At 38.0% G+C, this 26,313-nt stretch overlaps 1 protein-coding gene across 2 annotated transcripts in view; it reads right to left on the bottom strand.

Annotated features, from left to right (window-relative positions):
- FBN2 (fibrillin 2) overlaps positions 1-26,313 on the bottom strand; it is a 170,309-nt gene that overhangs the window by 105,229 nt on the left and 38,767 nt on the right. For both annotated transcript variants that reach the window (XM_086479915.1, XM_086479916.1), the window contains exons 7-11: positions 17,071-17,196; positions 6,753-6,878; positions 4,575-4,727; positions 3,572-3,805; positions 2,585-2,722 (exon numbers count right to left, since the gene is read on the bottom strand). In XM_086479915.1, coding sequence (XP_086336041.1) covers positions 2,585-2,722; positions 3,572-3,805; positions 4,575-4,727; positions 6,753-6,878; positions 17,071-17,196 — 777 coding nt within the window. The remainder of the gene's footprint in view (positions 1-2,584; positions 2,723-3,571; positions 3,806-4,574; positions 4,728-6,752; positions 6,879-17,070; positions 17,197-26,313) is intronic.

The raw sequence follows: 26,313 nt of genomic DNA, 5'->3' as shown, positions 1-26,313 counted from the left end.
ATTATCAATATATGCACTTGATTAATAATCAAATGCTTGTACTAATATCAAACCATACTAACTTTTACCTCAGCGTTGCCATTTATTTTCCTTACTTCACAAATTGAAAAAAGGGCTTTGTGAGTTTAAAAGCATTCAAATCTCATATGCCACAGTGAACTAATTCTTAATCACATGCCATCTTTATGCTATCTGCTTATAAGAAGCACAAAGTAGCTCAGTCGAATTTTTCTTACCTTATTATGAAATGATTTAGGGACAGATGACACTGTGTCTTTCCATGGTATGCAGGCTCATTCTTTACAGCTATGTGCTCTTTCAATGTATTTTTTCATGCAGAATAATTCTTCATAAGCACGAGCAAGCATTTATCATAATCATGCTCTACCACAACATTATTTATCACCGCTTTTTAATTATTCAAACACAGGATGGTTGCCCCAAAAAGTACTAGTTTAGAAAGGCCTTTCATTTTTTCCATTGCTAGCTTTGTACAATCATATATTTAGATTTTTATCATTACTCATCTTTATTTCTTCATTTGAACTCAGAAAGCAAAAATAATAAAAATGTAATAAATATAATGTGTGTTATCAAATAGATAACAAACATCCGTGTGCCCCCGATGATATTTTCAACTTGCCCCCCAACTAACAAAGAATATGAATATAAGCTGTGAACTAGATTTCATCAAGAAACAGCTTTCAGAACATGCTGAGCACATTTCAAGACTCAAGGTCCACCATAGTTAAACACTACTGATTTCAGCAATGTGAAATTTAGTGCTGGGAATAGAAGTTCCAGGGCTCTCACTCTTTACAGTATAAAGAAAGAACAGCCATGCAAGACAGATTTATAATAAAACTCCCACTCCCCACTTACAATGCACTTATAGCTCCTAAGGCCCAAGGATGCAGCAAGAGACCAAGCCTCTTGAATTTCCCAGCCAGAGATCAGAGGTACAAAAAACTCTCACGCAAACAAAAAAAAAAACTGAAAAAGTTGGGCTTGCTGTATCATAGAGGACAACTTGGAAGAACCGCAACAGTCTTTAAGTACAGAGAAGTGCAAAGAGAAAGATACTGACCTGCTTTCCTTATATGGATAACACAAGAAACAATGAGCTGATTTTTTTTTTGCAAAGTAAGTGTTTAAATTAGACTAGACATTCTCAAAACTTTCTGGAAATTTGACTTTTGGAGCAATGCAACTGCCTGGGGAACTGGTGGAATCTCCATCAATGGAGATTTCTTAACAGAGTGTACAAACTGTCGTCAGGAATGATGTAGCTATAACTGACCTCTCTGGTACAAGCGAATAATCTAGCTAAGGGGACCCGTAATCTTTCACATGCGGTAGATAATGTTGATTTGAGAAAGGAAAACAGAGACATTAAACATAGTAGGAAACAGGGACATCAAAGGAAAAGCACTATTGAACAGTCGTCATATTTCACTCTTCCAGAAGGCAGGGTGTCAAGGCAGGCAGGTCCTAAAAGTCAGTTTGCATTTCAGCGGGAGGTGGAAGAATTTGCAATTCAGAGATGCAGTGTTCCCAGCTCAGCTGCTGGTTGATACACACTGTACTGCATGTATGCCAAAATCTCTCTGTACTGTTCTCACTTGCATACTGTAAACTGCGTAGTCCTGGATTAGAAATCTTTTTTAAGCATTTGTGTAGCTGCAATTTTCTGTGTTACTTTATTTCCATATTTTCCTCTAATCCACAGGCATGCTAGAAATTGATTCTAAAAGTGCAGTTTTGGTGAGAAAAGCCTATCACTAACAAGCTCTTGTGTAATATTTTTTACCCATAGATCTCGAATCCCTTTATAAAGAATCAGCAAGCAAATGTCAAATCAGAAATACAATCAGACCTTTCTATTTAGGATCCTATGTTTATTAAGCTGTATCCTGCATAAAGGATTATTCTCCACACAACCATCCCACAAGAACCCCAAATTTTGTACCTTCCCTGAAATACCTGATGAGCCTTTGACACTGCAAGAGTGAAGACCACAGTAACTGAATAGAAGTGCATACTCCCAAATTCAGCTCTTGTTGGAAAATGTTAGCATTCAGTGTTTTCATATGATACGCAAATGTAGCCAAAAGTTAATTAATGCATTTTTTTAATGACTTGGTGTCTTTCAAACTGTCATTCATCCTTACAAGTAGGTAAAACAAAAAATCTACCCTTCCTTATCTTGAACATAACTCAACATTAACTCCTGCAGCAAAAACAGAGCTATGCGAGCATAACAAGAGAACATAGAACAGAACTTACTTTACCGAATGTGAAGACAAAAATGTACAAAATCCATTAAGTACAGGAATACTCAATACCAATATCTGCGATTAAAGATATCTTTTTTTTTTTTTTTTAAGGAAACATAACTCTCATGAAGGTTTTAAATTATTTTAGCAATATCATGTTCTCTCCACTCTCACAAAATCAATATAATTAAAATTAATATGCATGTGGGAGAAAAAGAAGATGCATTTTTTAAAAAAGAAACAGAATTAAAGCAGAAAAATATTAGCATTTTAGAAGTGAATAATGGATTTTAGAAATGTGCACTTACCAATACAATCCCCATTTGCATCCGGTTTATATCCCATGTTGCATTCACATCGGTAACTAGACAGGGTTGGTATACAACGTCCATTTAAACAAAGGTTGGGATGGTGTTTACAGATGTCTATTGTCTGATTGAGTATTGCTAACAAAAACAGAACATGAGACAAATATTCATATTTTCAAATAGAACTAAATAGTAAGATTATACTCAGCTTCAGAAAGTATGTTATCAGATGCATAAACATATCCACCAAATCAATTATTTTTTCCAAGTAATATCTGTTGACATGACAGTAAACTTAACAAGAACCAGTAGCTCTCCGAAACAAAAACCACATTAGACACACAGTCTTAATTATGATTTACCATTTACGTGTATAGCCTGATGAGATTGTCAGTGGCCTCATGAATAAACCACAGTTGGGGTGAAAGTTGAAGCAGTCTGTTTCTGTATGTTTATCATTTTTGGTGTACTTAATAAAATTCCTTGCACTTTATGGTTCTGATCCTAGGCATGTGTTTACACATGTTATAAGCAACTTTACAGATATGAGAATTCCCTCTGAATATTACTCCCCTTGGGCTTTCAGTCAAGGCAGTGTTCCTGCAGAATAGGCAAGTTTTACATTTGGAAGAACAACGAAAGAGAACAATTTCTTTTAAACCCTGGTGGTTTTTTGAAAACACTTAGAAATTTGGAGTTTCATTAGTGCTGACCAAGACAGATCAGCAGGGGCAGCACAGGCTCAAGCATCCTATAATTGAAGTGAAGAAAAATTCTCTACATCTGAGTTCTTGCTAAAAAAAGGGCTCCTGAACTCCATAATGTATCAACTGGGGCCTCTTAAATGTGCTTGGATACAAAGGAATTTTTATGTGTTAAACATAAACAGCGTATCAATTCCAGATTAAAAGTAAGCAGAAAAAATAGGAAAAAATAGAAGGAATTAAAAAACCGAGAGAAACAAGACAGAACCATGCAAGTACTTACTTAGCCCTGTAATTACTGGGCCATTTCCAGTGGGACTTTGACCACCTGTCCCTACCCCTGCTCCACCTACACCTGGGGAGAAACCATTGCTTCCAGGGATGGGAATGAATCCTGCTCCTCCTGGGCTGTAGCCATTGCCATTGCCACCAGGAAGGAACTCATTCCCTCCTGTCCCACCACCTCTGGAACCACCTCCAGTAGAAGCACCATCCACACAAAGTCTGCGGTGTTCATCTATTAAACAGGAATGCACAGAGAAGCGTAAAATAAATCAACCCTTCAGAGTCAGCTTATAAGGAAGATACAGATCTTGGTATGCTACAAAAACCAGAACATCAACTCCTTGTTTCTTTGATGTTATGTGTTCCCTCTCCAACTCCTAATCTCAGGCGGATCCCATGATTGTGACAGGTGTTATTTAAGGAAGGACACTAAAAGTAATAAAAGGAAATATTGTAATTTACAGCTATTTGTTGAAACCTTTTTGTTGATGTGTTGCCAGCAGCATTGTAACTCCCTGGTCACTCAGAGATCTTGATACAGATAAACTGAAAATACATTTCACTAGGGATGTGGACTATTGTTGTGTGAGCAGAATTGAAAGAATAAATGAAATACTGATGCATTTCTAGTTCAAACTAACTCAAAATTTAATGGAAGAAGAGAGCAGCTGTTCCTTTAAATCAAAATGAACTATGGACCCTCAGAGTAATTTCCCCTTTGAGCTTGACCACAAAATCTTTCCCATTTCCCAAGAACTATTTCCAAAGTCAACAAAAGGACGTTAAAGAAACTAGTCCGAAACAATCATGGACCAGAAAAAAATGGTTCACAGATGGTAACATCAGTATCAAAAACACAGGAATGAATAATAATATAATTCCTGACTTTCTTTTTCCATTTAGCCTACATTTTAAAGCAGTTTAAAATATTCCAGTGACCTCCATCCCAACTAGAATGGATAGCAAGGAGAAAACAAATCAATCAGTCACAAGCCACTCACCAGATCCTCTGACAGGACACATCTCTGGAACTGACCTGATGGCCCAGCACTGGCCAGACTCACAGCAGCATTGCCTTTTGGTGAACCTACCAGCAAGCTCCTGGGTACAGCGGCCATTCATTATGTTGGAGAAACATGTACTTGCCCTCTGAGCTGGAAATTAAATTAAAAAAAAAAAAAAAAAGTAACACGAACTCTCAAAATTACTTTCCTCTATTCAATTCACATGACTAAAATGTTTTGTATCAACCCAACAATATAACAAACCCCCAAATATCGCAAAACACACCTAGTAATTAACTGAGGTGATCAGCACCAATGCATTCCAGATTTGGTTTACTGCAGTATCATGTACTTGCAGTGACAATAGTTTTGCACTAATCCAACATGCAATCTTAAAGTCTGCTTAAGCTAACAGGAAATATAGATGACGCAGAAGATACCAAGCAATACAAATAGAAACTACATACAAATAGATAAAAAGCCTACTATGGCAAAAATCAAGAAATTTCATGTAACAGCAGCAACATCAGTAAATTAATTTAATGAATTTTTCCTTGGTGTAGATGTATCTGACGAAATATTATGCAGTTTGCTCTGCTCAGCAGACAGACTGTACAACAATATTTTTAGTAGTGCCATGTGAAAACTACTCTATATAAATGTCATTTATTATATTCTAGTTCATTCAAGGATGCATCCTAGATCTTTTATTGTCACACTCCTGAATGCTGACTAGGATAAAAGCTCAATGAATTTGCAAAGGCATCATACTAATCACAATAGCTGAGCACATTCTCATATTTTGGTTAAAAGCAGGTATTTGTCTCAAAATGCAAAGAATAAAATAGTTTCTTTTAATAAGGACTGCATTTTTCACTTTTCTCGTACGTAAAGAAGAAATTATATTTCTGGAGTATACAAATCATACGCCAATACTATAAACATTTGAGAGCACAAGAACTTTCAGACACATTTTCAGTTAAGGGAAGGAGACGCTGTGACGTAAGGGCCTGCCTTGGCAGACTACGGCATGTGATTTGTGTGCAATTGGTTTTGGGAGCTGACTTCAGAAATCAGATTGTAAAATATTGCAAAATCCATAGAAATGTTCATCATATTGGAAGTCATAGATTCTCAGCATTCCTGAGGCCAGCCAGAATGTATTTGAAGCTCGGCACTCAGGCAAACCTGGATAACAAAAGCTGGATACATTGTACAAACAATTATCCACGTGAAATCACTTGTAGGTCTTCCGTTGCTACCAGCTTACATCATTTATCTATAATTCAGAAATCCCTTCAGAATTCCCATCCATTCCCAACATGAGAACAAAGTGATTTGAGATGTCTGTAATAAGAAGCAGCACATGAGATCTAGAAAAGACGCTATCATTAGCAATTGTTAATGTTTTTTACACATGGTATGCAGTATTTTTAGTTAATTAGAATGGTTCATACCATTTATTTGACACATGCAGATGTATAAAAGAAATGACTACATCTGAAAATAAGCATACATCTTTGGTATAATATAGAAACAGGTTTTAAATAAATTGTCCGGTAAAAGATGCAAACTACGGAAACTGAGTATTTGTTTAGTTCTGTTATCTGTTCCAGTCAAATTAGCGGCACCTCAGCATACGCTACTTAATGCCTTCTGAGTCTATATATGTGCCTATATATGGTCTCTAAAGGTTAAATTAACTTACATGAGACGGAACTTGAAACACCAAGTAAGGATAAATGTTTGCTCCCTTAGAACCAAAGTAAGCTTAGCTTTTGGTTTCATCAGATGCAGGTTAGAGAAACAAATACAACTCACATTTCCTATGTTTGCCTAGACAACACAGAGATATTAATTGCTTTTTTCCTAAGAAGATCCAGATCTCAGGCAGGAGTTCTCAGTCTACAGCACAGTCAACACAGAGGGATCTAGTATCTACATAAAGATGGTTGCAGTAGAAATCATCATCACAGAGGATGTTAACAAATTTTAAGTAGGAGGATGTATGCATTTTAAGTTACTGGATCACAGATACTAGTGAGTTAGCACACAGTAAGCTCATGGGGCGGGGCGGGAGGAGTGCTAGATGGTTGGGACAGAAGCTCTGCTGCTGTATATAAATTGCCTTAATAACCTGGAGAGCTCTGAAAGCCTACAGGGCGGAATACCTACCAATACAGTGGGAGCCATCTGCAGATGAGACATAACCCTGTGGGCAGATGCAGAAATAACCTCCCACAGTGTTAGAGCATTCACCACCTTCGCAAATTCCTGAGATGATGCTGCATTCGTCAATATCTATCCAAAAAGGAAAGGACATAGGATAATTAGCAGAGCACTTCAACATATTGAATGTATTAAAAAGAAGGAAAGAGAGCTTTTCTGAAATGAAGTTGTTATTCAATTCGGATTGAATAATATTGCTGGTGTCTGCATACTGCAAACAGTATTTTTTTTGCCATCTAATGGAGGCTTTGCTTTTACATTCAGGGAGTGCACCACTTCAAGTCACAAAGCATGTGAAAACAACCTGGGATTTCCTCTAAATGACACATACTGAGCGCCATCTCTAAGAAGCACACAACAGCGACAATGCAATACCAAAATACACATCCTGCTCTTGAGCTGAAGGAAGAAGGAAGGTACAGCAGCCAAGCATGACAGCTCTGGGCTTCTGCGACTACAGAAATATTGCTCATCAGATCTGATTGCCTTCTGGCCTTCTAATACTCCAACTGTAAGCAAGAATTTTGGCCAAGCTCTTCAAACGCAATCAAATGTTGCATTTTTACTTCTTTTCAGATATTTTTAGTCCACTCAAATATTTCTGCTAACTAAAAGCAGTGGTCTCATCTGAACACTGAAACACTTTTGTATGTAAATACATATAAAGTGAGATGTCACCAAGCTGATGAATGAGCTTCTGTATGTAACGAGGGGCTGCTAGGGCACTTGGCACCAGGACTGAGAGCACCATGTGCTGTCCCAGCACAAACTGGAAAGAAAATGAGGAGCTGAGGCAATGAGAAGCAACAGGAGGAGGCAGGCTGACTCTACTGTTAGAGATTTAAAGCACAGCAGAGCAAACTGGAATGGAAGAAATACAAGCGGGAAGAACAGCATGAGAGTAAAGACTGTATCACAACCAGTTATACAAACCAGTCATTTTAAGTAACCAATTCATTCCACAACTATGACAATCTTTAGTCATATGAATATTTTTAGGGTTCATTTTAGTAATCTAATGTTGCCTTTAAGTGACCTCTGTACATTAGCTTTTCAAGTGGCTTTCAGTGTGTATGAACTGTTGCCCAGGTTTAATATGGGAGGTATTCTAAGAAATAGTGGGAAAATGTGGGTCAACATTCTAACTAGCTTGAGATGAATTATGTTTTCTAGTTGGAAGCATATGATATCACAGGTTTTGCACAGTTTGGTACCAAAGTAGTCATAGGTACAAGACTTTGTCTTAACTTCTTGGTAAAAATCTGGATACAGTATTAATTTAAATCAGCTTTCATATTGCAAAACAAAAATCAAACCAAAAAAGTCAGACTGTTGAACCCAGACTGTCTCATGCCAAACAGCATAGGAGAAGCATCAGAAAGAGCGTATAACAAATTATCTTGTGATAACATTGTGAAGGTCTTCACATTCCTTGTAAGAAAGCCTTGGGATCCCACAGACCATTCCTTGCACTTTTACACAGACCTATAATTTCCTTGGACCTCTCACTCTAGAAATTCTCTTGAGATGAATGATTGCTTGAGTCGTTCGGTTAGCAGGTATTATTTCTTAGGAGGCTTTTATGTGATGAATATTTTCCTCACTCCCTTGCTACATTCTCCACACTGAAAACTCAAAGAAAAGGGAAGAGTGCCAAAACAATCTGGTGTGCACAGGGACTATATTAAAAAGGTAACTCCCCACTGTGGGAAGGTCCACATATGAAGAACTCCCTTTAGATATGAATCTACAAAGGACATTCAAGTACTGAAAGGAAAATTCAGTTTTGCCATGAGGCCACTAAGAATGTGAAAATTGTCCTTCATAAAGTGAAGATAAGAATAAAACACACCCTTTCCCAGTGGCACATCATTTGGAGTGTCACTGTATAAAAGACAATTTATCTTACAGGTAACACATCCTCAAACTTCCTAACTAGTCCATACATATAAGCATCCTGCAGCCTTTGTTGGTTATTTTTACACTATGAAGCAGAATCAGAGGAAGTGAAAATTTTGTCTTTTTATTAAGCATTTCAGATGACGCAAATATTAAATTTTACATTAAAATAGTTACAAAACGATGACAACTATTCCCCACATTTTAGATATCTGCTCAAGTATGTACAAAAGAAAGTGTCGTTTTTGCCAAATCAAAACACTTCTAAGAAATAATGCTTTCACTTAAGACTTCATAGTTACCACTGCAGAGATTCCAGAATTGCAAATGATGTTATAAATCAAGACCAAACAATTCCCCAGGAAATCTCTGAAATCTTGCATTAATTTACTGTATTGAAGACTGTATATATAATGTGGTGAATTGCTTACCATCTGATTTAATCCAATGAAATGAAACCATGTGTGTAAATCAGAACCAGAACCGTCTGCATGTCTTGTTGAGGTCTTTCATGCAGTACAGGTCTTTCGTAACCCGTTAAGTCTTTTAAACACCAATACTGTCTTCTGTATATACACACAGTCTGAAACATCATGTCAGAAAGACAGGCAAGAAAATTGGATGAAATCAGGACTCTGCAGGAAGAGCCTACTTTTTCTGGAAAGTGACACCTTCCCGATGCCAGAGTCACTGGATGCTCATGCAAGTTAACCCCCTTATTTTACCATCCTTTGATGCACACCTTTGATCTCAAGGAAATACTACACTACCCTTTTTCATCACTACTGTAGAGGTTTCAAAAATAAATTCCAAGACTAATTCTAGATTTCAGAGGCATCGAAACGTTGATAAAGATATCACCAGCATGGTTATCACAATTTGCAAATGCCGTACACACAAATGGGATGGCACAAAGCTGGTAGCAACGGCCACTAGTGATACATAAGCAAGTTAAATTTAAGAATCCCTGTGCTAGGAACTAGTTACATAGCATTTTCAAAATATCTGTTTCAATCAGTCACTCTCTTAGAGAGTAGGTCTTAAATCTAGGTTTCATACCATTTCTTTTTTTTCTTTTTTTTTTTCTTTTTTTTTGATAACTGAGGTACCCCAGCAGCTTCTATACACAAGAAAAAAAAAAACCAAACCCCACAAGAAAAATACATCTACAAAACCCTGACTATTAAAAGCAGCAGGCACTCGAAAACTGAAAATTTCACCTTCATTTTCACTCTGTTTGGCACAGAGTTTGTTTGCTACTTTAAAGGCAGTATTCTTAATTACAAGAACACAACACCTGATCTTCTACCAAAGAAAACCAAATTCCAAACTAGTTGGTCGTATTGTACAAAACCCATTGAGGTAATGAGTAGGTCGTGTTTGTAGTGCTGGCAAGTGAAAGACATAGGAAGGAAATAGTTAGCCACTTCTGCAAAGCTGCAGGACTTAGACCATCCTTCTCACCTGGCTACATGCACAGGAAGTTAACACTATCTAGGGCTCTTGTCCAAGAATGACAGGGAGCTGGGAAGGGAGGAAGTACCTTCCTGAAATCAAGACAGTGACCAGAGCTGAAGGAAGACTCCATAGTCCTCTCCATGTGGAGAGAAAAATATTTTTTTAACCAATTAACACAGAGAAACCTTGTGGAAGAATATTTTTTTTCCTTATTGGAGCAGTACCAAGCCAGTGGATTTTTTGTTTCTCTAATTTTTGAGCTAAATCTCCACCTCTTGTTCGCACTCCCTGGTTCTTGCATGTGCAGTTCTTTCAACAAGATCTCTGTTACCTCTGACTGGAAAATCTGAGACTGTACCTCAGGAAGAGCTATTTTTAGGATGGCTGATTGAAAAAGTTATTCAATTTCTTCCCTTCCCCCCTCCAAAATACAAAAATTAATGGTCTCAGTGAAAATACTCTGAAGATAGAAAGAGGAGATGCTGTCTTAAGAGTGAAAAAGACAGGCGGCGTGAATGGCTGTGGTGCCAATGTTGCATATGAGATGAGAAATCCAGTCTCAATGTGAGAAACAATTTAGATGTGGGGCATAAACTTCGCAGGTGTGAGTATTAACAGGTGAGCTTCTGCCAAAAAAACCCAGCCTGGCTGCATGTCATGCAGAATTCATGACTTTTACTACTACAGTAAGCAGGATTTTATGAATAACTGAATTAAAAGTACCAGAAAAAGGGCTCAACTGCTGAGTTCTGAAAAAAGGTTCAATGAAAACGGTTTTAGTCTATAGTAATACATGGTAATATCAAATCTGAATAACACACAGTGTAATGAAATTATACATTATGGCAGGAAAACCAGAAATAGAACCGTTTCTTTTAAAAGGTTCTTTGCATTTTGGTGCCATGCTTTTTTTAAAAAAAGTTAGCCTGTGTTACATAGTCCTAACCCTTTGACATCACCAGTACAGGAACGTATCTTTTTGGAAGAGCATTAGAGGCTTGCTACCTCCTGGAGTACCTTTGACTGTAAAAGCTGTCACAACTACCTACATTTAGTCAAGGAACATGATGTATTTTCAATTTGAGAAGTCAGTGGAACACAACCACTAGATCCTTGAAGTACTAATAAGTAGTAGTTCACTTCTTATGTAAACCAGCAAGCACAACTGAAAGCTTTTTTCTCTTCTCAGTTTATCTATATACAAACCATCTCTGAACAACACCTAGATATAAGTTCCATTAATTCTGGAAGATAACATCCTAAAAATGAACAGAATTTCATTCCCAAAAAGACAATGAATACTCAATATATTCTATATTGAAACTTTTAGGCCAAAAAAGAGAAGAGTCTGGGGTTTTCTTTTGTTTAGTTAAGACACCACACTACTGCTCTGGATATCTGGAATTTGGTACAAACCCTGTAAAGGCCTTTTCAAAATTTTTCAGCTCTCTTTCCATTCCTTGAATCCTTCCATGACTTGTCTAGTAGTAGAAGGAGTTGTTCTGACTACTGTGGAAAGTCTATAAACCAGGAATATAAAAAAGCTTATAAATAAAATCAGTAACATTGAACCCTGAGCTGGATTAATTTTAAAGGTCGTAGTTTCCTAAATAGCCTAAGCTACCTAGTTATATTTCTACACATGTGGGCATACACACGCAGTTACACATACAAGTTGTTCTCCGGTTCTTTGGAAATCCTTTAAACCCTCTTTACTGATACATAATTGCCATTAATTTCTGAAAGGTCAGTGTCAGTAAGCTGTCATGTAAACTGGCTCGAAATAAATCCTATTAGCCGAACACATGGCTTTTTACCGATTTCTTTCAAAAAAAAAGAAACATGGGAATATAATGCAAACAAATATAATGCAAACAAATGTTTATTGCTTTGCACAGTTCCAGCAAAATCCATTAAGGCATAAAAAGCGCAACACAAACATTCCTACTTATTCTAACAACAGCTATTGTTTCCAGGAGGAACAACAGGAGAAAAAACCCTAACCCACAAAATACATCTGGATGTCTAAGGGCAAAGGATATAGCAGGGGATCTCAAATTCCTCCTTCTTAAGTAGAAGACTTACAGTTAAACAAAGAAAGTCTGAACAGTTAGTGCTAGATTCCAGCCTCTGCCTCTGAACACTGGAACCTTGCCTGGTTACTGACTCCAACTTGGATTTTGTCCTTTGTAGCCAGCAAGCAATATTTGATCTGGTTTTCCATACTTAAAGAAGGGAGAGGATTGAGTAGAATACTCCATACTACATCACTTCTATATAATGTTCTATACAAAAAACTTCATTAAAACAATGCAGTTTCTATTAAATAATTTCTGTCTACAAGGTTCTAACTCACAGGAGACCAATTCCTTATATCCTTCCCAATGCCCCAATCCAGATACATATAAACAATGTAAACTTCACTCAAATGACCAGTCCCACTAACTGAAAGTGTAATTGTTTGAAGAACTGGCTATAGTTTTATCCTATAAATCTCACACTGAGAGATTATGAAGTCTCAAAGCCTTTATTAAAAAAAAAATAAATGCATGCATAAAACTATGGCCTGGCTTTCACTCTCTGCTCCATTCTAGGAATAATGTAAGCACAGTATTACACTGGTACAATTTTGGCATTACCACCTTGGCTGTGAAGCATGGGGAAAGGGACAAGTAACAGTTTCATTATGTTTTGTTTTGTTTTTTTTTTTTTCCCAGAAAAAAAATAGTACAAACTGGGCACTGCGAGTTGTTATCTGCATAATTCACTGCAGGGAATTATGTGACTAGGGAAGCTAGTGGGGAAGCTGTGACCAGGGACTAATTAGTATCTAACTTCTGGCACAGGCATAAAAGCTCCTGCCATAGGCAGAAGTGGCAGAGGGTTAGAAGAAACAAAACCAGAGCACATGACCTGTTCTGGAGCAGGCTGCCAACAAAGGAAATGAAAGCCCATTGATTACTGAACTATGAAATAACAGCAAATATTTCAGACTGCAGATCATGGTTCACTTGCACAATGGTCCCGTAAGCATCACAGATTTTTAAGCAGGTATGTGTTAAAAATACATTCACCTTTTGCTATGGATATTATCAGGGAGGACTGTTGAATAACATTTTTAACAATTAAATCAGAGATTTAGATAGGTTAAAGAAGTAGAATGCAAAGGATGCTTTAATTACAATTTTTAGAAGAAAGGAAACCTATCACTGAGTAAGTTCTCCTTTTGGCATCAAAGCTGGAGTGCAGACGCCAGGCAGAAATATAACATAAACAAAATGATCTGCATTTTTTGGATCTCTATGAAGAAAGCTATTTGATGTATTTTAACTGCATGCTTGCCTGAGAGGAGGTTTGAGGTCTCCTTCACACGGAGCTCTTCTAGGGTTAACAGCAGTAAAGCAGAAGCACTGCCACGTGCAGATTACGGACACCATCAGAACACAGACTTCATTTATGGAACTGAGACAGTAGTCCATCATAACAGATATCCAAATTCTGTCTTTGATCTGATGATACATTTGTCACAGTAGAAATGCCTTTTTTTAGTACTAACACCTCCACATCTGTCTTGGGCAATGGCAGTATTGTCCTACTCCTCCTGTACAAGTCTCATGGACTAATAATAAAGACATCATGATTGAGAGAATCAAAAAGCAAGTGGACTTCTAGTGAACAAGGATAAATAACTATTCATCAAAAAACCTGAGTTACTCTCTAAAATTAACCGTTGCATTTAGTGCTATAAAAAGTTCTACACAGTCTCGAGCTGAAAAATTCCTAACAAAATAAACAGATGTAACTCAAAGAATACCAATTTGAACAGATGTCTTCCAATAAAATGTCTTGCAACTGACAACACAAATCCACGACGAGAAATAACAAAGCATACATTTCTAATCTATACATTGCCTACACAATCAAATACACTACACGTTTGTTTAGCAATTACAGCTGGTTTGGCTTTAGCTTTGAAATGATGAGTTGATTACAGTCCTAACATTTTCAAATCCACTCTAAACTAAGGCATCACAGCCACATTTTAGAAAACATTCAACATCTGCAATTTTTTTTTCCTGATAGTTGTTTATATTTAATGGCATAATTACAATAAAATGGTTCTGAATTTTGTGTACTTTATGCTGTGATGCTCAGTAAACTTAAGCTTGAATTCTACTGAAAGATAAACGGGGTTGCCAGAATTTTTCAGAATCATAATAACTGTATTTATTTTTTGATATTCAACATAAAACAAAATGATTGCAAACAGTAGATGCTTATTCACTTCCTAAATGTTGTGTAACCATTGCAGAAGTACATTGCTTAGAAGCTAATGATAGCATTAAGGTACTAACAAAACTAATCATGTCAGGTGTATGTCAGATTCAAGGCAGGTTAACTGTGTTCACTGTGCCTTGCTCTGAGCTGGTAGGATACAAGTTAGCTCTGGTGCACAAGTTACCTATATACATCAGTATCGCATCACGTCTGACCTGACAGAAGTGCCAGACATTGTAACACAAACTTAGTCATAAACTAAGTTGCATGTAATTGTTAATGATATCTGCCAATTTACCTCGCCAAATGATTACAGTCCAATATCGGAAAAAACCAAACAGTGTTGGATTATTACTACACATCTTCATACTTCGTGTCCTGATTCATCTATTAGTAATGCCCTTGCACCCCTCACCATTACTACTCAATAAGGAAATAAAAAGGAGGTTGTAATTTTAAGAGTCAGTGATTGAGCAGCAGACAATTTCACCAGCAGCTGGGGTTTTTGCAGTTAGCAATGAAAGGAAAGTGATGCTTCATCCTTTGGGTTTCTTTCCACATCGGTGGAGAGGAGAAAGAAGCCAAATAAAGGGCCACAAGTTGATAAGCATGATGTTCTTTTCTAAAAACAGCAGGAGCGGCAGACAGGTGGTCTCAGGTACCTCATTTCCACTTTTTCCAACATGGGCAAGTCCAAAGGAGGGCCCTTGTGAAGGAAAAATAAAGCACCCTGCCCTCTTCCTTTTCTTCTAACTACAATTCTCCTTCCTACATGCTGATTCCTTATTGATGGCCTACAAATCTCTTGTATCCTAACAAGCCACTCCTTCCTGTTTGCCTCCCAGGCAAGAAAAATCCCATTTCCTCTTGCCTATGGTTACATTCCCATTCTGACTCCCACAAAAAATTAAAGATTTTACTAGGATGTGCTGCCCGCTTTACACGTAGCTCTGTTCCTCACAGGTTGCCATGCAGCACAGAGTAGATGAAATGACTTGGATTTAATTCTCCCAAGGAAAGTGGCTCTGATTACAAATTTCCCTTTCAGTCATCTGCTTTTGTAGGATTCCTCACTCCACATAGTGCCTTCTGGTTTATCCCTCAATCCTACAGAAGGATGTGGAGATGGTGCCATTCTCTTCTATTGCTCTACAATGCTTCTACTGTTCTATTGTCTTCAAGGTACGGAGAGATTCTTTTTCCCAGCAAGGCTCCTGGTGTTCTCTTACTTCTAAACTGGTTCAAATGGGCCTGCTTTCCCCGTGAACGTGACTGCTCCCCACAGAGCCCTAAACCCATGTATATGCTGGATACTATGAGCATTCTCTTGTATACAGTTAGGTAGATATACATGCACACATGCACAGATACATACACAAGCTACTTCTGTTTCTCCTCAACCATGGTAAGAATAGCTCCCTTTCTATGGCTGCAGCTCTTTCTTGCAAACAGTTTTTTGGAAGGTTTTAACAAGATATAGACAGGTTTCCCCTACAAGAACTCATGATAGGAATATCGTTGTGTACTGAGCAGAAATTGAAGATAGTCAACATAAAAAAAAGAGAAGGTGGAGGACAGGACCAGAGAAAAATACCTTCAAATATATTTTTACTTACTCTTTGGTATTACTTGCAACAACACCAGATGTAACGTTTCCACTTATAAAAAAGTGATCTTTCAAACTGATTGTATTACTTAATATTTCTCTGAATTCTATATTGTAGGCAAAGCTAAGGAAAACTCTGAGACAACTTCCAAAATTGGCTACAAACCATGTACTCGTTTGTAACTAAACACTGAGTATAATGTAATTTGGTAACATAATTAAAATTGCCACCTAACCACAAGCCAAAACCTTGAACAAGCCATCCCCTTATCTGTGTAACTTGAATGTGAAGTTACCTGCTGGTTGGGATGAAGTTTGAGAGTTCCGATTGCTTTAAGGCACGGCAAATGCACTCAAATCAGTGAAGTCTTCATCAAACTCACAAAAACTCTGCAATTTTCTATCGCATTACTTTGAACTATACCGAATTGCTGCTCGTATTTGTACCAATATGTTTACCAAATAAACATGGTCTATATTTATTAAACTACACTTATTAAACTACACTTATTAAACATGATCTATTTTATTTTTCATCTAAAAAAGGACATTTCCTACGCATTTTTAACTTACCTGAGCTCTTCAACACAAACTATACACAGCATTAATTTCTTGCATCCATTACCAAAACTGCCACATTTGCTTTTCTCACTGTAGTCAGTAGGCTGAAAATACCTACCTCTACTGGAATATTTTGGACATTTTTGAGAAAACAAATACGATCCTAATAACTCAGTTGCCGTTATATGCAGATACACTCTTTAGCAATAGTTGCAAATTTTTAAACAGGATAAACACTGTATTTACCCACACAAGTCAGAAAAAGAACATCTAATGCAAAATATGAACAGCAAAGGAGAAACAGACGATGCTGTGAAGAAGAAACAAAAAGCACAGTACAATGATGTTATGACTGTTCATATCAGACACTGCAACTATTCAGAACCTTTTCCTTCATTACTGAAGCGGTCTAATACTTTACTTAACCACTTCTTAGGTATGTTCTCTGAAAACATCACTTACCATCGCATTTTTGAGTTGCCTCATTCTGTTTGTGACCAGCAGGACACTTGCACTCATACGAACCTACTGTATTAATACAGTTTCCTCTTTGGCAGACTCCAGGGACAGCCTGGCATTCATCAACATCTACAAAGACAAAGAAAGAAAGAAAGATTATTTGACATAAGACACAAAATTTCATCATGGCTTTTATTGATAGACAGAGGTCTGAAATTATTCTTTAAAATAACCACAGCAAACCCCAGCCCATTTCTCCACTTCAGCAACAATATAAGATATAGCAATAACAGCAGTAAATGACTCAGACCTTTATGCATGTTGTATTCGACTCTGTATCAGCTCAAAATGTATTGCATATATTGACTTATGCCTTAAATAGCTTTAAATATGCAAGAAGAGTACACAACTCACTGTTGGTATCCCATGCCCTCAGACTGTTCCTTACACATAGCCATTACAAAATGCAGATTCTTATTTTGAAAGGATCTCTACTCGTACATATGGACTACTCTCCTGTCCAACTTAACTAGAGACGATAAATCTTGCAAGATACTCTTTCTGAACAGAAGTCAAACTACTCAAGTCAATACAAAATAGGTGCTATTCAGCCAGCATAAGTTGCGCGGCAAATGATCTGCATAACTTTATTTACTGAAGTAGCAAGCAGGACTAGAACTTCACAGATTTCTTTACGCTGGACTGTCAAAGTTAAATAAATGCTCTTACAAAATATATTACCATTTTTACTTTACATCTTACTTTCAGTAACTTCCCGTTGTATTTTATTATGTGCTATTTCCAGTTCAAATTGTATTGGGTTTTTTGTTCCCCACCTCATTTTTTTAATGCACAAAACATCCTGTATTTCTGTAGGTTTTTATATAAAACTATCACATGACTCAATGTGTAAGTGCAAATGGGCAATTAAAGTAATACCAAGGATCACAGAGGCCTCTACAAAATAATCAGTGCTAAAGCAGACTGAAACTCTTTGTACACAAGGAAAGGGTGAACAGGCTTTACACCAGTGCATGATGTACACATTGTTATGTGGGTATTTAGCTTCTCAGTAGCTCTCTTTAAAAGTTCAGTTAATCGGTAGCTATCAGACAGTTCAGAATTAAGCAGCCATACTAATTCCTTCAAAACAAAATTTCACATGCATCCTAATGTTCATAGAGGAGTGAGTGCCTGGAAGTTTTGTTCCAAAACCTGTAGAAGCTCTTCTGTGACATTTCAGGGAATACTTCTTGTCAGTTTGCCTTTTCACAGAAGAAGTAAAAATCAACTGATTTTGTTAGTTCTTCACACTGTGAAACAGAAATTAAGGGACAGTGTCCTTTGCAAGTTGTAGAAAAAGGAGCCACATGGCTTCCAAAGAGTTTCTGCGTGCAGAGGTCAATTTCTATCTTCTCTTCTTGGATTACACTTCCGTATGGAATTCAATTACAGAGTTAAAGCTATACACCGCCTATTTTTTTAAAAAAAACCACATTTATTTCACTCCTTTCTCCATCATAATTAAAATGCCTATTTAAAATTACCATATTTTCAAAGCCTTTATGAAAAATATTTTTCATCTTTTTTTTTCCCAGATTTTTCATTAGTGCCAAACAAACAAAGAATTTTAACCATTACCCTATTTTCCATTTTTATTCAGTTTGCCTCTTAGCTTGCACACATTATTAAATGAAGCAGCTGGTAAACTTTATTTATGCAACAGAAAGGATCTCTTTCCTCTCCACATTCATGTTCATTTTCTTTCTCTCTACCTTTCCCCTTCCACAACCAGCTCTTTGCCACTATAAATGTTGAGAACAGCAAGATACAGATGGGGTAGGACAAACATATTGATAGTAGAATACAATACTCCTCTCCAGGAGGATGTTCATTACATCAAAGCCCTTACAAGACACTGAATTTCCACTTGAGTTTGTGGATTATAGTACTTCTCAGTTTTTGTTACTCCTCGTGTTCGTGCTATACATAAAACCTATGATATATGCCTTGTCTATTCATTCATTTTTTCATTTAAGCAGGTATAACTGCTCATAGTCAAAGGATGTGGTAATTTTTATTTATTTTTATTTTTTTTAACCACTGGACGTGGTTATAAGTACAGTTGCTGGAGAAATTTGCATTCAGTTCCTGAATCTGTGCTGATTTAGTCAGCACAGCACGGTGTCCAAATGTAACATTATAAATGGATTAAGGGCTTTATCAGAAGCATAAACTTCCTGCAAGCATTGTTCTTCTAAACAACTAGTGCTTGGTGTAATCCAGTTTACCTGGAAAGCAAACTTTTAATCCCTGAGGTACTTTAAGGAATTTGGACATGATTTAGCAACATCTAGACAGAAGATGGGTTCCATCATTTATTCACACTCAGCCCACCTAGTATCATCCTTCTAAGTAAAACTAATATGGTGTTTGTCTTTCGACCCTTGGGCCTCAAAATGCATTCATCACACGCAGTATGCCTGTGCCTTGTGTCATTTATTAATGCTTATTGAAATTAAGCCAACTGTGTCAGCATTTCAGTGGTTAAAAATAACCATCATGTATCTTTCATAGTTTTGTAAGTCAAACATGACAGGTAATAGCAAATTAATGGCAGTAGCTGCAGGAAATTAATACTTTACAAAAACAAAAAAGTATCACTGAAGCCTTGAAACGAACAAAATTTTAAGATCTATTAATTCCATTAATTTTTCAATTCCAACCCTACAGTTTTAAAAGGACAAATAAATGTCAAGGTCTGCTGAAGTCTGAAAAGCCAATCCCAATTATGCAACACAGTACAGTGCTTGTCCAGTGAAGAAAACACAAATGGTATCACTATGAAATACAAGATCCTGCAAATTATTTTTTTTTTAATATTGTGACAGTCAGGCTAAGGCACACAGGAGTTTTAGCATTATTAATTATCCATTTACTCACACTTTTAAATCCCAACTACATTAACACAATAAACAGAAAATTAGGTAAATAACTCTTTAGATAGAGTTCTATACATGGAGGTTCAATATGCTACAGATTAGGTAGAATGTTTCCATGTGTTCATAGGCTCGATAATATCTGGCAAGCGAAAAAAGGTTCTTTGCTTTTGCAGAGCTTTTTTCTGCAAAATGCCTGCAGGATTTGCATAGTTAACTTTAAACACGTACCTTTGAAAACATAGACAAATTCAGCTTCCCTTTCTCATGAGTTTCTCAAAAAACTCTGAAGAACCAAAAAGCTCAGGAAAAACAAATCCTCTCAGATTTTACACACAAATTTTGGAGAGTGCAGTTTTTACTTACAATAGTAGTAGTAACAATTACCCAAATACAAACTTTCTCTTGAATTCTACCTATAATATGTATGGGGATTTTCTTTTCAATGGATATGGCATGTGGGAACTAAAAAGTAAACTGGTTGTCAATATAACGGAAAACTCTTGGTTCTTCCTCTGCATCCTACATAACAGAAATACTACAAATACAAACACACAAGAGAAACAACACTAAGCTTCCCCCTCCGCCCCCCACCGCATTTTAATACTTATTTTCATGACAGCAGAATGGGATCCTAGATGACACTGTTAATACTGTCAGTAAACCAGACACATTAATTCCAAACACTAGATTACCTAAAAATTATCATCTATCACCCTCCATTGTGCATTTGAACCTTCAACTGTCTTCTCTCTTTCGTCCAGTCCACATCAGTGTCTTTAATATTTAATATTTAATGTACAGTACATTCCTACTATACAACAGATTTTTTGGAGGGATATTATCTCCCGTAATATCTATATATACTTAATGTCAGCAATGGTAGAAGAAAGAAGAACCATCATATTTTTAAAAGGTATTCAGCCAGGACTATTTTTTTCTCCTCAGTGCAAAATATTAACTGTCCAAAGGGGAAGAGTGTAGCTGAGAAATGGACTGTTGAGGCATGTAGGGAGGAACTGAGGAAACATCCAGCAAGGATTTCTGCCATTATGCTATTCTTAGGGCAGTCTAGCAATGGCAATAAAGTACTTTCAAGTGCAACATTTAAGTTCCTCCTGCTTGAATTCTTGGGAAGTGGGATGTCTGAACAGCTCCAATTCCTGTTTAAGCAATGACAGAATAGAAAGTGTTGGGAAAAAAACACAACAAAACCAAACCAAACCAAACAATTTGAATTTTGATTTGTTTTGCTTTTGTTTTTTAGAAGTTGTTCATGGTAATAATGAAATAACAGTACTGCCATAATGTTCTATACAAGCACATTACTCAGAGATAACTAATCCCGAAAAAGTGCTAAAGAGCCATTTAAGATACACTAAGATTAAAACAGGCATATCCTGTGAAGAGTAGGAGCAACTTCATACTAAGTAGTTGCATCTTGTCACACTGTGACATTTAATGTATATTGAGATTATGACCTATTTTCCAATAGTAAGGCTTGCAAGTTCTACTGATATGGACTTGTTCATATCAACTCCTGAACTAGGCCATCTGCTGATGTAAGCTTTCACTTCAAAAATGCCAAGCATTCAAACTATGGACTGAGTGACTCTGGTCTAATTGATATGTGCCAAAGATACAGTTTTACTGAATACCAAGGGGTTTCGTGGTCCTTTAATAAAAGTCTCTGTAAACCTGATGCCATCAGCAGAAAGAAAAGCATTAGCCAGATCCCTATATTTGTTTCTAAAACACTTAGAGAAAATATTTCATGCTAGTCTTTTCTATTTCATGAAATGAAGCCTCATCAGATAGGAGCTATCACACTTGGCTAACAACTGTTTCCTGAATGGCTAATATTCCTCTCTTGTTAAAATTTTGGGAGCACCCCCCTAGAGCTCTATCTTGACCCCTTTATTTTCTTCTTCACAGTTTACCTCTGTGCAGTCATACCTGCTATTGTTATTGCAGCTTCTGTCTATGTACAACTCACAAATCTGCCACCCTTTACTCGTTCTATTTGGATTAAACTCTGCACTCACCTTTCTCTGTCAGGATGAGTTTGGCACAGAAATTTTAAGAGCTGTTTATATTTCCTTGCAGTATTGCAGTGTAGTAGCAAGTACCTCAGTCCCAGTCTGTCTGTTCATCATACACCTTGGCTCCCTCCTAGACTTTCTACCTCAACCAATGGTTGGGAGAGTTTTCTGACCCTCTGTGAACAATACTGCTGTATCACTTTTTTCTAGAATTTTCAGACCTAGCTGTAGCAAAATCCTGCAGCTTATTTCTACAGACTTTGTACCCTAATAAGGAGTTTGGAAAGGTAAATAGTGCCAAGTGCTACATCCAGTCCCTTCCTCCAGTAGAGTGGTCTGATAATGCACAACAGAGTAGACAACATGCTATCAAGCTGCAAGAACCACAGAACTTAAGTCAGGAGGAATTACCAGTACTCAGAGCTTAAAAGGGACTGTACTGACTGTCGCAAGTAAAGCCAATGATTTTGTGGAACAAAGAAACTATTCGTCTCTCCTTTTCCATGCAGAAAAATCTAACTTTTCTTCATCTGTTTGTGCCTTACCATAATCTTGTAACATTACATGCTAACTCCTATTGACATAAATACAACCAGATCTTCCTATATAGTAATAATATATCAAAAATGTAGCAAAAATGATGGCTGTTTAAACTTCCTTTGTTCATCCATCACACAGACTACCACATTGTTCATATGCTTCCCATTAGAATTCAACAACTATGTTAACTGCGTAACTTAAAAATATTTGCCACACAGAACAAGGTGGCAGAAAAAGAAAACACGGCATTGTGCGCATGGGTGCCAAAGAGCTCCAATAATCTCTCACATAATTTAGATGAAGCCCCAGAAGCTATGCCAGGATCAGTGTGGCAGAGAAGTTTTCAGAATTCATTTTATCTGTCCAATTTTATCTTCGTCACATAAAAGATTTTGACTTGGAGACTGTAACCAATGTGCATGCCTGTAGTACGCTGTTTGTTTATGTCTGTTTATGACATTGTTATGAAAAGAATGTCTAAAATACACTAATCACTTCAAGATGAATAGTGAAACATAAGCTGTTATATGCAGACAGAGGCCTATTTCTGACATATAAGGAAAAGCGCAATTGAATATTTCTCCTCGGTATAATTTGGACGCTTTAAGCAGTGTAACCACAGAAAAACATGAAAGCAAATATTTGAAATTAAGAAAAATGAAGGGATTTATTGTTGCCTAGAACTAATCTAAGCATTTTAAATAAAGTACATTTAAGTATATAAAGTATTTAAGTGTCTAAATAAAGTATTTAAGTAAAGCCTTTGCTAAGATAATGCTGTGTGGAGTTTCATAGATACAAATTTGAGCTAATAGCTTCAACTGTAGTTTCAGGTCAACCACACCACTGTGTGAACGAAAAATCCAAAAAGATGTTTCAAAGTTTAATTTCTAAGAATTAAAAATCTTACAACATCTTGATTTTCTCTCAATTTTTCAACTAAAGTTCATAGAAGACTCTTACCAAGAACAGGAGACCTGAAGTAGAAATACAGCCAACAAACAACTGACTTTACTAGATTTGTGCAATTTTAAACCCCTCAGTGTAGAGGCAGGCAGCACTAAGAATAATGCTACAACACATGGGGTTGCTGAGAAGACTGAAAGAGAAGGAAGAGGGAAATGAAAGCGAGAAAAGGAGGACATTACCTAGCCTCTTTCGAAGCAGTCACGAGTAACTTTCCTGAAATCTTTTATAACAACATGAGCAACAGAAGCTGCCTGAATCAGGATGCCTTTCACAGAATCACAGACTGGATGAGGTTGGAAGGGACCTGGACCTCTGGAGGTCACCTGGTCCAAGCACCCTGCTCCAGCAGGGACACCAAGAGCAGGTTGGCAAGGATCACGTCCAGATGGCTTTTGAATGTCTCCAGGGATGGAGACTCCACAGCCTCTCTGGGCAACCTGTGCCAGTGCTCAGCCACTCTCACGGCAAGAAAATGTTTCCTGACGTTGAGGAGGATTTTCCTGTGTTTCAGTTTGCACCCATTGCCTCTTGTCCTGTCACTGGGCACCACTTAGAAAGAGCCTGGTTTTGTCCTCTTTGCACCCTCCCTTCAGGTATTTGTATATACTGATGAGATCCCCCTTGAGCATTTTCTTCTCCATGCTGGAGTTCCAGCCCACTCAGCCTTTCCTCAGAGGAGAGATGCTCCAGTCCCTTCATCATCTTTGTGGCTCTTGGTTGGACTCTCTCCAGCAGCTCCATCTCTCTCTTATACCGGGGAGCCCAGAACTCAACATGGCACTTTCAAGTGTGACCTCACCAGTGCCGAGGAGAGGGGAAGGACCACCACCCTTGACCTGCTGGCAATACTTTTTCTTCCACAGCCCAGGATATCATTAGGTTTCTCTGCTGCAGCGGCACATTGCTGGCTTATGTTCAACCTGGTGTCCACTGGGACTTTCAAGTCCTTTTCTGCAATATTGCTTTCAAGACCATCAGCATGCAGCAATACTAGCACCTAGGGCTGATCTTCCTCAGATGCAGGACTCTGCACTTTGTTCACTTTCATGAGGTTCCTGTCAACTCGTTTCTCCAGCATGTCAAGGTCCTTCTGGATGGCAGTATGACCCTCTGGTGTATCAGCCGCTCCTCCCAGTTTGGTGTCATCTGCAAACTTGCTAAAGGTACTACTCTGCCCCATCACCCAGCTCTTTAATGAAGAAGGTAAATGGGACTGGATGCAGCATGGACCCCGGGGGTACACTGCTAGTCAGTGGCCTCCACCTAGACTTTGCGCTGCTAATCACCACCCTCTGAGCCCAGCCAATCAGCCAGCTTTCCATTCACCTCACCATCTGCTCATCCAGCCCGTACATTAACACCTTATGGGAGACAGTGTCAAAGCCCTTTTTCTGAATTGCCTAACAGAAATTCTTGCTAAGACATACATACAGATGAACAAATCCTGCTACTTTTAAGGACTTTTTATAAAGTACTTAAAACCCCCCTTTTTGTTACTTTGTAAACGGAAATTAAACTAGAAAGTTCTCCCAGCATTACAAGGAATCACCTTTATGAAAACTGAGAGCAGATCATTCTAATCCACTTTATTACTTTACTAAGAATGATCTTAAGTCTGTCACAGTGATCTGCTTATGCATGCAATGCCTGCAGTAGCCCAGCTGGTCTGCCTCACGCAGATTTTGGAAGCCATAAGAGAGGGGTGCACAGACACCGAACAGTACATAGACATTTCACGAAATCAGAAAACAAACAAATAAAAATAAATTTGTCACCCAAAATTATCTGAACCTCAGTTTATCCCCAGATTGACCGAGGACTGACTGATCAAAAAGAATTTTGGTCTCTCTGTTAATTTATTTAATTATACAGACCATAATCAGCCTCAATGAACTGTGCCGATTTACAGCATCTGGTTTCAGCCCTAACACTAACCTCACCCTGCACTGTTAATAGATGCCACGCTCTGCAGGGAGGTGACCCAGACAGAGGGGCTGCACTTTGGCCGGGTCTGGCCTTCCCTCCTGCTGGGCTCGAGCCGGCCCAGCAGCAGCGCAGTGGCAGCACTGGGCGCTGAGCCCAGACACTGCCAGGAAGGGTGGGCGAATCACTCCCCAAGAACCCCATTCCAGTGCTTCCAAGGAAGGGTGGGCCTGTGCCTTGGTGGTCTCCTGTCACCTCGGATGCAGGGTAAGGATACTTTCCTGGGACCCAAGTGATGCCTGTTGAGCAGATTATTGAGAATTTTGGAATAGAGCAGAATAGTCCTCACTCGCAGGGGGGACACAAAATGGCGCAGCGAGCAGGGTCCGAGGATAACAGGGTAGAGGTTTATTTGGGTAAGCATGGGATTCCCCCCCTGGCCCTGCTTTGACAATGCTTGGGTCTGAGACTACCAGTCTGAGTGGCACCAGGTGAAAAGCCACACAGACCTGGCACAGTGAAAAGTTGAAGATGGAAAAGGTAAAGGCACCATCCATAAGATGCTGGGTGTATGCTATTATGCCAATTGTAATGAAAAGAAGTGATCGGAAGACAAAAAGAGAACTGCTTGCTCAAACTGAAAGGTTACAAGGAAAGGTGCAAAGGCAAAAGATGCAGCTGATGATGCAAGGTTTAACTTCACAGAAACACAGAGAAAACAAGAAGACAGTAGAAGATAAAGCAGTACAGAAGGTCAGTGCTAACTTGGGAGAAACAGGGCAGAACTGTGTATGCCCTTAAAGAGCAGGCCCTAATACAAGATCCCAAGCACA

The sequence above is a fragment of the Leptosomus discolor genome, chromosome Z (assembly GCF_034619465.1).
Source record: "Leptosomus discolor isolate bLepDis1 chromosome Z, bLepDis1.hap2, whole genome shotgun sequence".
Classification (NCBI taxonomy): Eukaryota; Metazoa; Chordata; class Aves; order Leptosomiformes; family Leptosomidae; genus Leptosomus; species Leptosomus discolor.
This window is presented reverse-complemented; position numbering and strand designations above follow the sequence as displayed.